The sequence below is a fragment of the Perca fluviatilis genome, chromosome 21 (assembly GCF_010015445.1).
Source record: "Perca fluviatilis chromosome 21, GENO_Pfluv_1.0, whole genome shotgun sequence".
In the NCBI taxonomy this organism is placed as follows: Eukaryota; Metazoa; Chordata; class Actinopteri; order Perciformes; family Percidae; genus Perca; species Perca fluviatilis.
In genome coordinates, this window is record NC_053132.1 from 12,599,697 (window position 1) to 12,613,695 (window position 13,999).

Sequence of the window (13,999 nt, forward strand, 5' to 3'; positions counted from 1 at the left end):
ACAAGAGCAGCCATTTTCCCCCTGTTGCCATGGGAATGATACGAAGTGATGTAATTACGCGATGTTAACATAATCGAAAAGCAGGGTGTTGGGGAAATCACTTTTTTTCTCATTTTCATCAAACTGCAGTTTTTGCAAGTTCCCGCAATTTTTTGCAAGTTCCCGCAATTTCAACGCATACAATTGCATAAATATCCTGCATATTCCATCGCATTTTTTAAGAAAACGTGCCGCATAATCAAGGATTTTTGCCCACAACAATCACAAAAAAACTGCATTTTTCTGGAAGGACTTGTTAATGTGCATAACTATGTTAGGAAAGATTTGTAAATCTACTCTAAATGACCTTCCATTCATAGATTAATTTAGACTAAATTGAGTCATGTGGCTTTACTGTATTTGAGCTCAGAAGAGGCACCTGTTATAGTGCTATTAATGTGGAATTTAACATATTTTTTTACAGTGTGATGAATGAAATTGAATCAGGCAAAATAGGCACATTCAAGCACTTTATTCATTTTGTTCAGTCATATGCAGGGACGTCTTCAGACAAGTGATGACTCCTAATCAGGAGATCTTGAGGTTTGAGTGGCACACTGTTACATGAATTCCTATTATAAGTCAGCTTTCTTTTGCCAGGCCGGCACTGGGCTGTTAACACTGATAGCGCGCCAGCTCTGGAGCTGAGCATCTCCTCCAGGCAGCGTTTCTGCTCTCGCTGAAAGGGCAGCCTTCCGCCGACCAGCCAGGCTGTCACCTTTCCTCCATCTCCCAGTTGTCCTCTGTGAGTGATGACAGGGTGCTCCTGCAGTTTGTGTGTCACACAGATTCAGTTAGCCCAGGGTGGCGTTTGCTGTGAGACGTCTGCGGAGGTGTCTGGTGAAATCCAGCTGTGCTCGGGGCAAAGCCTGATTGACAATGGACTTTGGCAGCCAGCCCTGAGAACAACATCAGAACTTTCTTAGACCCCTAAACTATTTTTGTGACTGACAGTCTTGGTAAAGAAAAAGGAGTGAGTATCAGTAGTATGCGGTCTTGTTTTCATCAACTATACCCTTTCTGGTTTCATAATTCATTTATTTAATTCATTTTCATTTAACTTTTTATACTCCAGCCCTGCTGCTGGAGAGCTACTGCTCTGCATGTTTCTCTCCCTACTCCCACACACCTGATTCCTATGATCCAAAGAAAAAAAAGGTTTGAGGTTCTGCAGTTACAGCTCTTACAGGAAGTTTTTTTAATTTTAGTTTAGAGTGAGAACAGTAGCCTGTTTCCATCTGCTCATTATCTAAATGAGCAGATGGAAACAGATACTTAAAGGTTACTTAAAATGCACCGACTTCGCCAATACCGAATCTCACTCTAAACTAAAAAAAACAACTGTAAGAGCTGTGACTGCAGAGCCTCATTCAGCTCAACATGTATGAAAACTCTGTGGAGCACAGTGGGACAGAGAGGGGAGTGGACTGGTTATAGGCTACTGCAGAGATGAGTAGACTGGTTATATTATGCTTTGAGAAAGAAAGGGCAGTGTGAAAGTCACGTGGTCATGACACAATCGTGAGCCTATTTTTACAAAAACGGCTGCTACCGGGCCATAACATGCGATAAGATAAAATAAGATAAGATGATACTTTATTGTCTGTTACACAAGGATTACAGAAAATTGTCTTTGACAAGGGTCCAGTCACAAAGAGACATTCATACGAACATATAAAAACAAGACATGGGGGTGTTAAGGTATCAGCTGACTGTGGTGTTCATTTTGTGCTGTTCAGTATGGCTATTGCAGAGGAGATGAAGGATTTCTTGTAGATGTTTTTTCGGGCAAGTGGTACCCTAAAACGCCTGCCTGATGGTAATAGCTGGAAGGAGTGATGGAGCCTTTTATACATTGTCGTGTTTCTTTAGAAACAAACAATGGACAAATAGAGTCTTTAAACGCTTTAGATGTAAAGTTATTCACTGTCAAAGTGACGCCAAAATGAATGGGATTCAATGGAATGCCAGAGGAAAGTGATGGCTTGTTAGCCTCAGAATCTCCCCATAGGAGGTAGGCTACGCTTTCCGGATGCTTGCTTACCCCCTTGGTTTTCCCAAAGGATAGAGAAGAAGCAGAATCACCTGCTGAAACTGAAAAGGTAAAAGGTATTTCGTTTCTAAACATTGGAAATGTAACATGCAACATATATACAACCCTTTACTATTCTCCTGAGTGCTTGGTTTGTTTCAGGGACGTATTAGAAGTTTCTTTGTTTCGGTTTGTTTACACGATGCTGAGCGCGCCCACATCCGTCATCATCTGATGCAAGTCACGCAATGATGTGATGTCTGCAATCTCGTTTGGTCGTTCCCTATATAGTTCACTATTTATTAAACACTATATAGGGAATAATAATAATGAGGGAATGGTTTCTGACACAGCTCCAGTCATTTACAAAAGTAAGAAAGCTACAACAACACTCATTCTGATGAATTAACTCTTCAGAGAACAACATCAATGTTGCTAGGCAACATAGCATGTGTGCACACTACAACATGCTAAAAAATTGCTGCTCTCTTTTTGCTTTGTGTGTTTTTTGGGCTGCGGCTGCTGTGGAGTTTATATTTTTGAAACAACTGTGTTGTCTGCTTTGGTGTTGTTTAATTCTTCTGTTAATTCCAAAAAGGAATGTCAGGTTATTTAAAGGTCCCATGATATGCTGCTTTTTGGATGATTTTATATAGGCCTTAGTGGTCCCCTAATACTGTATCTGAAGTCTCTTTACCGAAATTCAGCCTTGGTGCAGAATTACAGCCACTAGAGCCAGTCCCACAATGAGCTTTCCTTAGTATGTGCCATTTCTGTGTCTGTAGCTTTAAATGCTATTGAGGAGGAGAGATGGGGGGCAAGGTGGAGGGTGGGGGTGTGGCATTAACCAACTGCCACTGCAAGCAGAGAAAGGGGAGGTAACCTTGCTCCTTATGACCTCATAAGGAGCAAGATTCCAGATCGGCCCATCTGAGCTTTCATTTTCTGAAAGGCAGAGCAGGATACCCAGGGCTCGGTTTACACCTATCGCCATTTCTAGCCACTGGGGGACCATAGGCAGGCTGGGGGAACTCATATTAATGTTACAAAACCTCATAAAGTGAAATTTTCATGCCATTGGACCTTTAATGTAGCTGGCTTTATAATAATCGTTTCACCCGCCGTGGTGCCCATACCTCTTTATATTTGTCGGCCATTTTTGATAAATTCTGTCTTCTTTTCTAATTCTCGTAGGGCTACACTGATGAAGGTGATTCATCAGTTCATTCATTCACTCAATTATTACTGAAATATTAGAAAATATTAATAAAATTAGTATTAGATAATAGATCATCAGTTTTATGCACAGATCAAGGGCCATCTAATGTAACAGTAACGTTTACTCGGAGTAGGCCTACATTTTAACTGATCTACACAAGTAGCCTACTTTTACTTGTTTGCATGTAATATTCTGGTACTCTTTTCATTCCTGTTGTTACTTAATACTACTTCTCCGCTATATTTCAAGAGCAATACTGTATTGTACTTTATACACCACTACATTTATGACAGCTTGAGTTACTAGTGACTTCTCAGATGAAGATTTGACCGTAAGCAACTTAATATTAAATACAACACATTGTTAAAAATGAAACCAGTCGTTCCTGACCTTCAAGCCTGTGACCCCATTCAAAAATGCTGCGTGTTGTTGGTGCCTTTTGACAACTTTGTCCTCTAGACTTCTTACATGATGTAATATTTTGATTACATCGTCTGTTTGAGGCCCAAAGAGGTAAAATTACCCAATATTTTACAGAAAATAGTTAAAGATTAATAACAATTTTTGAATCTTTGTTTTTTCCTTCTTACCCATTAGGCTAATCATCTCAGATTTATCTTGACACCCTTTAGAGGGAGCCAACTCTTAAATTGGAAACCAGTGGACTCCACCTTGATCATTTATGCATCGGTATAAACAATAATGTTATACTTAATGATAATAATAATAATAATAATAATAATAATAATAATAATAATAATAATAATAATAATAATAATAATAATAATAATAATAATAATAATAATATATCAGCAACATGGGGACATTTTGTCCAGAACAAGAACTTTTACTTATACTTCAAATACATTTTGCACTGTATTTTTGTTTTGGTACTTATAAATGTTCCGAGTAACCTACTCTTTCCAACACCCAATACTTAGTTGTGATTGTATATGATTGTTTCTGTAGCTACCACTTTATTGTGGTATTGTTGTTAAATTGTTTATCCCCTATTACAGTGTTTGTGTCTGCTGTGGTCTGTTCTGTCAATCCTGAGAGAATTAGAACTACAGAGAGCATCTCAAAGAGCAGAGCCTTTACTGAAAAACAAATGTTTTGAGGCATTTCTACAGTGGTAATTCCAACCTTGATGATGGGTTGTGTGTGGTCTCATTTTGTTTTGAGTTGTTTATTTATCCCACACAGCAAAAAATGGCCAATATAAGAAGCTTACTGCTTATCTGACAAAAGCCTGGTGGAGCTGGAGGTTAGAAGCAATGTAATAGGAAAAGCAGACCTTCAAATTAATATTGCACAGATGCAGTCACTCTGTGCAACTTCAATTTACTACATATTGCAATCAATAAATGGACATTCCACATATTAGAGTCTGCAGATGCTTTTCCTAATTATCATTGACAAAATGTTAATGCAGTTCATATGAATTTACCTTAACGTCAATGTTAAGAAGCCATGTGAAGCGGCTTTTTCCTGTATCCTCGTCCAGAGCCTGAATGATGATGCAGGTTGGTCCATCCTCAGCTCTGTAAACATGCAAACAAAGTCAATAACTTGTTATCCAGGGTTTATTATGGATTATGTGCTTGTTTATTGTGTATATTTTAATTTCAAAACGAAAACATCCACAAACTGCTCTCATATCTATTGTGTTTATCAATGTATGGAAATTAATAAAAAATGTTCTAGGCCCTAATATACACCATTACTAGCAGCATGAGTCCAGGGAAGTGGTGGAATACAACTAAGGACATTTACTCAATTCCTTTACTAAAGTATAATGCTGAAGTACTTAGTATTTCCATTTTCTGCTACTTTCTGCTACTCTGCTACTTTGGTTTGTTTAACTAATGACATTCCCATCAACCTCAACTGTACTTTCTGTTGTAATTAACAAATGTTACAGTTGCATGCTAACATACTAAATTAAGAGCGTGAACTCTGTAAGCATTATACTTGCAAAACTTCACCATGGTGGCATTATCATTGTGAGCTGAAGTTAATCATTTTGGTCAAAATTTGCCTTGTTCAGCCATTTCACTTCCTGCAAGATTGTATTCCACTCAGATGCTGTATATTATGAGATAAAGTTTAATGAAGCTGAATATATTCTAACAAGTGATATGTCTGCCTAGTTGAAACAGGTTAGTGCCTGGTCTGCATGAAGTCCTACCTCACAAAGCCTGCCTGGGGTGGGAAGGACTCCAGCTGAATCGCTGCTCCTCCAAGATAAACGCTGGACTTTTGTTTGCAGCTGTGTCTGACACTCAGGAAATCCCTTTGGCCAATTAGATTTCCCCCTGTCGAGGCTGAAACCTCGTGAGTTACTATTGTTTCGGGTCCAACATGCTTCAGAACCTACAGAGACACAAATATATGTTTGCAAAGCACTACATGGACTGCAGGACTGAATTTTAATGCATGTGATGTCAGAATATATATATATATATATAATAAATATATGGCATTCTATCATTGAATATATAAGCAGAAATGTGCAGACAACTAGACCTTAAATATTTAGTGAGGAAACATTTTTATAGAATACAGATCTCCTCTAAACTCAGGCTGCTTGAATTGAACTCGTATGGTATTTTTAAAGGTTACAGTTGATAGAATATCCAATCATCAAAGGTTAGCAGCTTACTTTGATATGCTCTACGCTCGGGTTCCACTGGTGCATCTCCTCCACTCTGACAAACAGTAGGTCGTAGAGCTCGTCCACGCTGGACTCCAGGACCGTCTCCAGTCTGAAGACCTTCCCGGCCCCCGGCACCACTTTGCTGCAGATGACATCCCCCTCGCTCTGAAAAGGAGCAACAAAAAAGCAGAGATAACGTATAACCATAACACAATGGACACTTATGTTGGTGGAAATTGGAAACAAATTCAGTTTGGAGAAGATACAAAGCACTCAATCAAGTCAGGATCGCAAGCAGTAGATGTACCTCTGTGATCTCGACCTTCCATCCTTGTGTGTCTTCCAACATACAGAGAGCCTTTCTCATTGCTTCTTGGCCTTGTTGTATATAAAACAGCTGATCTTCTTTTAAAGGCACAGGCGTTATATCTTCAGGTTTGGGCACTGCAAAAGATTCTTCTTAGTAATCTTTCAACAACTACACTCTGAAACCAGAACAGAATTATGTTGTTTGTGTTTTTACCATTATACTTTAATCCAGCATGTGTTCTCTTTTGATGTTGGACCTGTACCCATCTCTGCAGGTGTGTGAGCTCCTGGCCTATAACTGCCACAGCTGTGCGTTGAAGTCCTGCATGATTAAACCGTTAAGAGACATAAAAGAGAAACAGAAGCTCAGTAGTCTTACCCAGAGTGCATGAAAATGTGCATGAAAAGGAATAAAGAGAAACGTCCTTCCTCAGATTATTGAGTGTTTACCTGCGAGACTCCTTAGATGTGGGTAGGAGATTCCACAGCAGAGCTTTACAACAGCAGGCAGCATGTTGTCTGTCTTTGGCAGTGACAGCAAAGCAACAGAGTGTGTCTCTGGTCTTTATATGGCCCGTGAAGGACGCTCCACAGAGATAAGGGCCAGAGAAGAAGATAGGACCTGTTCTGAATTCTTTTCCCAAGGCCACACTTATCAAGAGTTTTATCAACTAAAACACAGCATCAGACGCAAGGCAGAGAGGCAGAACCTAATCTATGTGGGAGACTTTTCACCAAAATCTAGTTTTTGAGGTATGCTACTAACTAAAACACGAGGTGTCATGTAGGGGGAAAAAAAGGAGTTTAATCATTTTATTTGTGCGCTTGATTTAGTAATTCATGCTTTCTATTTAAGAAGGCCATGTTCTTTGCACTTATTGTGCATACATTTGTATCCATGAAGCACTACTGGATATTATCCGTAGTATCATCGAATTTGTTATGTCAAAAAAGTCCATTATTCTGTAGATATGACACAGTGTGTAGTCTATATCCACAACATTCCACTTCCGGGATTGCTCCGATGTCACTCTTTTCGGCTGGATGTCCGTTACCTTCCGCTTTCTTTGAGTTGTAATTTTAAACTCTGGTTGACTTATGAAGACTATGGTTAACTGCTCCTCATATCTCTGCAGGGTAAATTGAGACAGGTAGCTCTGAGTTTTCTGTTGCACGACTAAAACAACCTTTGAACATACAAGTTTCACCAAAATAACTTCCTTCCTGAGGCTATTTTGCAGTGGCACCATGGCTCCATTCAGCGCTTAGCACCGCCCAAGACGATTGTGATTGGTTTAAAGAAATGCTAATAAACTAGAGCACGTTTTTCTCCTATCCCGGAATACTGTGTGGACTAGGCAGACCCTCCTCCGCTGCACTGTGGAGGAAGGTCTGGCAATGCGAGACTACACAGTGTATAGCAGCCAAACCCTGAATCCAAGATGTATAGAAAATCGTATCAAATCCAAATGATCCATAGTGAGTATGTTTACATGCACACCACTTTTATTTCGAATATGACAATATTCCGAATTTGATACAGGTCATGTAAACAGCATATTCCAGTTGGATATTCCGAATAAGGCCTTATTCTGAATATAGCATTTTCAGATAGACATTTTGGATATTCCGGTATTATTCGGGTTTTAGAGGCATTCTTTGGACATGTATACAGCGCTTTTGGAATCTGCGTCTCAATCTGTGTTTTTACCGCAGGCTTATGGTCAGCTCTGCTATGGTTGCTGTACACAAACCAACTATCCAACAGTTTGCAAGGCTACAGACCCGATAAGAAGGAGAAAAAACTACTTTTAAACATTATATATCAACAGGTTTTTTGATATTCGCACACATCGCTACGCTGACCTTTTCAAGACAGTAGCTGGTTGAAAGAATGAAAGAGGGAGGCTGTGTTCGCAAGTCTGCCACCGCTGGTAAACTTTGAAAATGTAAATAGGAATATTCACTTTCATTGGCCATGTAAACAGCTTAGTCAGAATATCGTCTTTTTCGGAATGAGGGCAAAACCCAGAATATTATGTGCATGTAAATGTAGTCAGTGAGAGTGTGAATGATACTGTACATGCAATGGCATGAAGGTTAAAATTTATGCTAAATCCCAGGCAAAAAAATAACCTCCTTAACAGAGGAAATCATTACCAGGAAACCCATGAAATGCCAAAAATATACAGGTTATATTTAGTCTGCTGATTGCCATTTGAGGTAAAATGTTTTACTATAAGGCATTTGAGGTGACATTTTTTACTACAAGTCATTTGTACTAATTTGCAGGAACCACTAAAAGATGCTTGAGAGGTTGTAGGTCTCAAGAGACCAGAGATAATCTGAATACATGAAATGTGACACTGAAAGACCGCGACAATTTAGTGCAGCATTTTAAGGATGATTGTCACACTGATAAACCAACCGCGTTTAGAAAAGATTAAAATGTACTTATATTTGCACTGCTGTGGCTTATCAAACACTTAGTCAAAGGCTGTGGGGTAAAAATGAACAGATCGAACTATGCACTGAACTATGATAAAAAATTATAATTTGCGTTAATGTGGTTTTATAAGTAATCTAAAATTATCATCAATGGAACACATGAAATAATGGCATTTACATGACAGAAATCATGATGTAGCTGATGAACAAAGGAAATTTCTGCACATCAATAAGGCCAAATGGTAATCAGATGTCAGAGAGGTTGTAGACTGAGTCCCTAATATGTCATGTAGGCTGCACCATTTGCACACTTGCGCCTGCACAGATTTGACAGAGGAAATACAAGGTTGATTAAGAGGGCGAGATTAATCCTCTACCATCGCATATTCTGAAGGACTTGTTGTGGAGAGAAATCCCATGATTTAATATCCTTGTTCTTTCTCCCCCGGGGCCAACCGGGAATGTTAGGCCAGCGTGATATGCATGAGAGGCTCAGAGAGATCAGAGAAATCATTTCACTTAGTAGCCATGTTTGTGTGAATAAAACCGACCCTGGACACAAAGTTGTATTAATCATTTTATTCAATTCATATTTTACATCATTTTGTCTGTTCATTGATCTCTTTAAACAGACTCCTTTTTAGAGTAAAGGCTAGTTACAATATGTGAAGTATGATCCCATTTCATTCATTCATTTATCTGTACTAACTACTTTTCATGGTAGTTGCTATTTACCATGTCTTTGTGGAAACAGTAATTGTATAATCATTCATTCATCTGTACTGCCTCCTCTTCATGGTCGTGGCTCGTTACTACACCTGTGAATTGTGACCCCTAGACCGAATGGGTTTTTAATTCAATTCCTTCAAGTCAATCAATCAATTTAATTTGTCACATGAAATCGTACTAGGTACAATTACAGTGAAATGTTATCCCATTGGCTGCTTTCATGATTCATTATAAAGCAAAATATGTCCGTCAGATCAGCATCCAGAAAAAGAGTCACTTGGTTGAATGGCACCGGCCCTCCAGGATCCAGCCAAGTCTTGGTGAAATTTAATTTCCTGATCCTGATGAGTGACTCATAGCTACATGCCATCGCCGTCCACTGCCAACTACATAAAGCACAACAAATATTTGTAAAATAAAAACTTCAGCATACATTTAGAGCCGCCTTATTCATGACTTTATTGATTGATTCATTTATTCATCTCTGAACAGATTTTTTTTTTTGGATACTGGCTAATAAAGATGGTGTGAAGTATGTTATTATTTCTAGACACAATAATGGTTTGTTTGTTTCATTCATTCAATTTTATGATTTTTTTATGAAGTTGTTAGTTGTGTCTTTGTGGATTACAATTTTGGATACTGTGGTTTATGTTTTCATATAATTTCAGTAATTCATTCACCTATCTCTGAACCTACTCCATTTCAGGGAAAACTAAGAATCTTCCATCCATCTGAGTCCTGTCTACTGTACTATCTATTTCAACTTCACCCTCTCATTTTGGAGGAACTCCTCTGTCTCCTTGTACGATATAAGGAATATTAGTGAGGTTTCTGTGATTGCAGTGACTGAAGACGGGTTACTGTCATATCTGAAGATATTTGGTAGAAGGCCCAGCGCCGCCCTGTCTTTTCAATGCTTCCTTGCAGAAGCATTGCTGATAAAGCGCCAGCAGACAGCTGCCTCTTATCGCTCGGAGCGAACAGGTCCTTGTGAGAAGGATTCCTGACGTCAATGCTGAACTTCACCTGCTGACCAGGCCAGCTGACCTCAAACTGCGGTCACGCCACCAGGGAAGAGGCATACTGTAGTAAGGACTTGTTTAGGAATTGCCACTACATTTCTAGCTGAAAGTATGAGTATGTCTAAAAAAGTCAATATAACATATTGAAAGTCATAGTATAAGTATGTAAAAAAATTATGGTATAGTATTTCTAAAAAAATCATAATAATATGTCGAAAAAGTAATAGTTATGTAATAGTATATCGAAAAAAGCCATAGTATAGTATGACAAAAAAAGTCATAAAAAAGTCATTGTTAAGTATATTAAAAAAGTCAGAGCATAGTATGTCGAAAAAAGTCATAAAAAAGTAACAGTATAGTTTAGTATAACAAAAAAAAATGTCATAAAAAAGTCATAGTATAGTATGTCGAAAAAGTAATAAAGTTATGGTATAGTATTTCTAAAAAATTCTAATTATATTATATTATATATATATAATATATATTCATATATATAATTAAATTATATTATTTTGACAGTATGTCGAAAAAAGTGATGGTATAGTGTATCGTAGTGGGGAGCGGATTGATCCAAATATTGGCAATATCGGTATTGATATTGATCAATACCAGTGTAATGAGATCAATACTTTTCTCTCAGGATGCACAGCTGCTGTTTCATCAAGGTAGCGTGGCCGAGCGGTCTAAGGCGCTGGATTAAGGCTCCAGTCTCTTCGGGGGCGTGGGTTCGAATCCCACCGCTGCCATAATCTTTAGGTGACGGTGCAGTAGATATGACACATGCCTTTGGTGTGGGAGACCTGGGTGTGATTCCCACTGCGATACATGAACCAATGTATCCCTGAGCAAGACACTTAACCCCTAGTTGCTCCAGAGGTGTACGACCTCTGAAATATATAGCAATTGTAAGTCACTTTGGATAAAATGACATGTATGACATGTATGAAATGACATGTAATGTAATGTAATCAAAGAGGCAACCTGGCCAGAGGCGTCTGTCTGGGGGGAAAAAGGGGACAGAGTACCCAGGGCCCTCATGCGAGCAGGGCTATAATGAATAGCTGTGGATGTGGGGAGGGGCCCATAGAAAATGCCTTTCTACAGAGCCAGTACTTTTGTGCTACGCCCTTCGACCTGGCTGTCTGTGTCTTGGTAAGAGCCGCTGCTTTCATGTGCCGCTCCTGTCACAGTGCAGAGCAGGCACACTTTGCTCCTCCTCCCCCCTCTTGTGATTTGATGTTGTAGCGTCACGTGACTCAGCGGCGCCAGGCAAACAAGCAAGCAAGCAGCCAGGCCCGGCAGCGGCAGCGACCAGCAGCACACACACACACACACAGGCAGGACAGAGACGGAGCAGAAGAATGCAGAAAGGAAAATGAAACAACGACAAGCTGTATAATATGTAAAAAGGCTGTAAGACACAGTTTTTTTAAGATTATTAAAATATGGGGCTTTTCCCTTTATTAAAGTGATGGTTCGGAGTAATTTACCCTAGGGTCCTTTGCACCATGACCTCGAGCCAAACACCCCCCCAGAAGCTTTTTTCACCTGGGTCTAACACTGGGGGAGTTAGCGTAGAGTAGCGTTAGCATTCAGGTAACCGCGGGGGCTAATGGACCCACATTTGTATCTCTTAAATGACCCCACTAATAATGCCCGAAATGATACCAAAGGTCTACACTAGTATATATAGGTTATGCTCTCATAAAATGATGGATTGGAAAGTTTGTAAGTACACCAGAAGTTTATGAACACTTGCCTGCTCTCTTCAGCTCTCTGTTGCTGCTGCTGCTGCTACTACCTGCAGTTAGACGAGTGCTTAGGGCCGTCTATAAATTACTACACCGAAAAGAGATACAACAAAAATATGTATTCATTTAATGATTAAATAAGGTAATGTCTCCAAACTTACCTCAATTATTACTTGTCTCCTGCTAGTTATATTACAGCACTTACTTTAAAAAATAAGTTAAATTAAAAAATATTTTTGTTGCATCTCTTTTCGGTGTTGTAATTTGTAGATGTCCCTAAGCACTCGTCTCACAGCAGCAACAACAACAGCAGAGAGCAGAAGCCAGCAGGCAAGTGTTATTTACATAAACTTCTGGTGTACTTACAAACTTTCCAATCCATCGTTTTATGAATGCATAACCTATATATACTAGTGTAGACCTTTGGTATCATTTCGGGCATTATTAGTGGGGTCATTTAAGAGATACAAACGTGGGTCCATTAGCCCCGCGCTAAGCTATTCAGCGGCTAACGCTACTCTACGCTAACTCGCCCAATGTTAGACCCAGGTGAAAAAAGCTTCTGGGGGGGTGTTTGGCTCGAGGTCATGGTGCAAAGGACCCTAGGGTGAATTACTCCGAACCATCACTTTAAGTAGCAACAGGGAAAGAGATGGGGGATGACACAGAGCAAAGGTGAGCAGGTCAGATTAGAACCTGCACAGGACTCAGCCAACATGGGGTGAACTCTCTTACTGGGTGGCCAAGAGGCCACCGCTGTAAGCTATAGTTTTAACACAACAAATTTATACAAGCATATGAAAATTCTGTCCTGGGTTTTAAATCATTAATAATCCAAAAGAAAAATCACTAAAAGGTCATACAAATTCATTCAGATTCAGCAATGTGATGATGAATCCACCTTAATTATTAAGAAGTATTGGTATTGTATCAGTATCGGTATCGGCGATACTGGCCCTGTATTTACTTTACTCATAGTATAGTATGTTGAAATAACTAATAAAAAAATCATAGTACAGTATATCGAAAAAAGTCATAGTATATTGAAAAAAGTCATAGTATAGTATGTCAAAAAAAAGACTAAAGTAGTATATTGAAAATATCATTGTATATTATGTTGAAAAAAGTGATAAAAAACATCATAGTGTGTCAAAAATAGTCATCGAAAAAAGTAATAAAAAGTTATAGTAAAGTCATATACAAACACCAAAGTACAGAGAACATAAAGAAACACAGAGATGGTTAAAATTATATATTGCAAAGGTTTTATGTAATTAATTACAGGGAAGATACAGAGGAAAAAGTAAGTCTCATCAGATCAATTTTTCCCAAGAGCTCCCACAGAACACAAAGCAAATAGTGATTATATACTTGTTTCAGAACAAAGAAACCTGAGCTCATTGGAAAGCAGTCAAATGAATATTTTTACAAACCAATGAGATGTCTCTGGTTAAGGTTAGCTTTGTCCTTTAAAACAATACGATGCAACTTTTCTCCAATAACAGGCTGCAACATACAGATTTTTATAAATAGTCTCAAGCCTCTCTACAGCTCATAAATCAGTGAACAAGAAAATCCCTTTACATAGGTAATCTGACTACATCTCAATGTGATAGCTCATACAACAGTGAGACAATTTCGAACAGATGCATTCAGAGAAATGTTCAAACCACAAATAGTCAAAGGAACATGTTTTCCTTAACAGTATATCAAAAAAAAAAGTCATGGTATAGTATGTCGAAAATGTCATAGTATAGTGTATTGATAAAAGTTATAGCATAGTATGTC

The 13,999-nt window shown here is 38.7% G+C and overlaps 1 protein-coding gene and 1 non-coding gene across 2 annotated transcripts; one reads left to right on the top strand and one right to left on the bottom strand.

The window, feature by feature from the left end:
• Nucleotides 1-496: 496 nt before the first annotated feature.
• On the bottom strand, nt 497-6,784 carry star2 (steroidogenic acute regulatory protein 2). The gene is made up of 7 exons (XM_039787311.1): nt 6,709-6,784; nt 6,473-6,580; nt 6,257-6,393; nt 5,956-6,114; nt 5,482-5,666; nt 4,741-4,834; nt 497-938 (listed from the first exon to the last, which is right to left on the bottom strand). Exons 1-7 carry the CDS (start codon nt 6,770-6,772, stop codon nt 834-836), a joined length of 852 nt encoding a protein of 283 aa, XP_039643245.1. The 5' UTR covers nt 6,773-6,784; the 3' UTR covers nt 497-833.
• Nucleotides 6,785-11,124: 4,340 nt separating this feature from the next.
• trnal-aag lies at nt 11,125-11,206 on the top strand. The gene has a single exon. It is a non-coding gene; the product is annotated as a tRNA-Leu (tRNA).
• The last annotated feature ends 2,793 nt before the right edge of the window (nt 11,207-13,999 follow it).

Bases quoted from the DNA above. Each gene is read 5' to 3' on its own strand.
- star2 (XM_039787311.1), bottom strand. From the start codon at position 6,772: ATGCTGCCTGCTGTTGTAAAGCTCTGCTGTGGAATCTCCTACCCACAT. The intron at 4,835-5,481 runs GTAGGACTTCAT...GCATGTTTACAG, and splicing joins CCCCAGGCAGGCTTTGTGAG to AGCTGAGGATGGACCAACCT. The intron at 939-4,740 runs GTAAATTCATAT...TGTTGTTCTCAG, and splicing joins TTCTTAACATTGACGTTAAG to GGCTGGCTGCCAAAGTCCAT.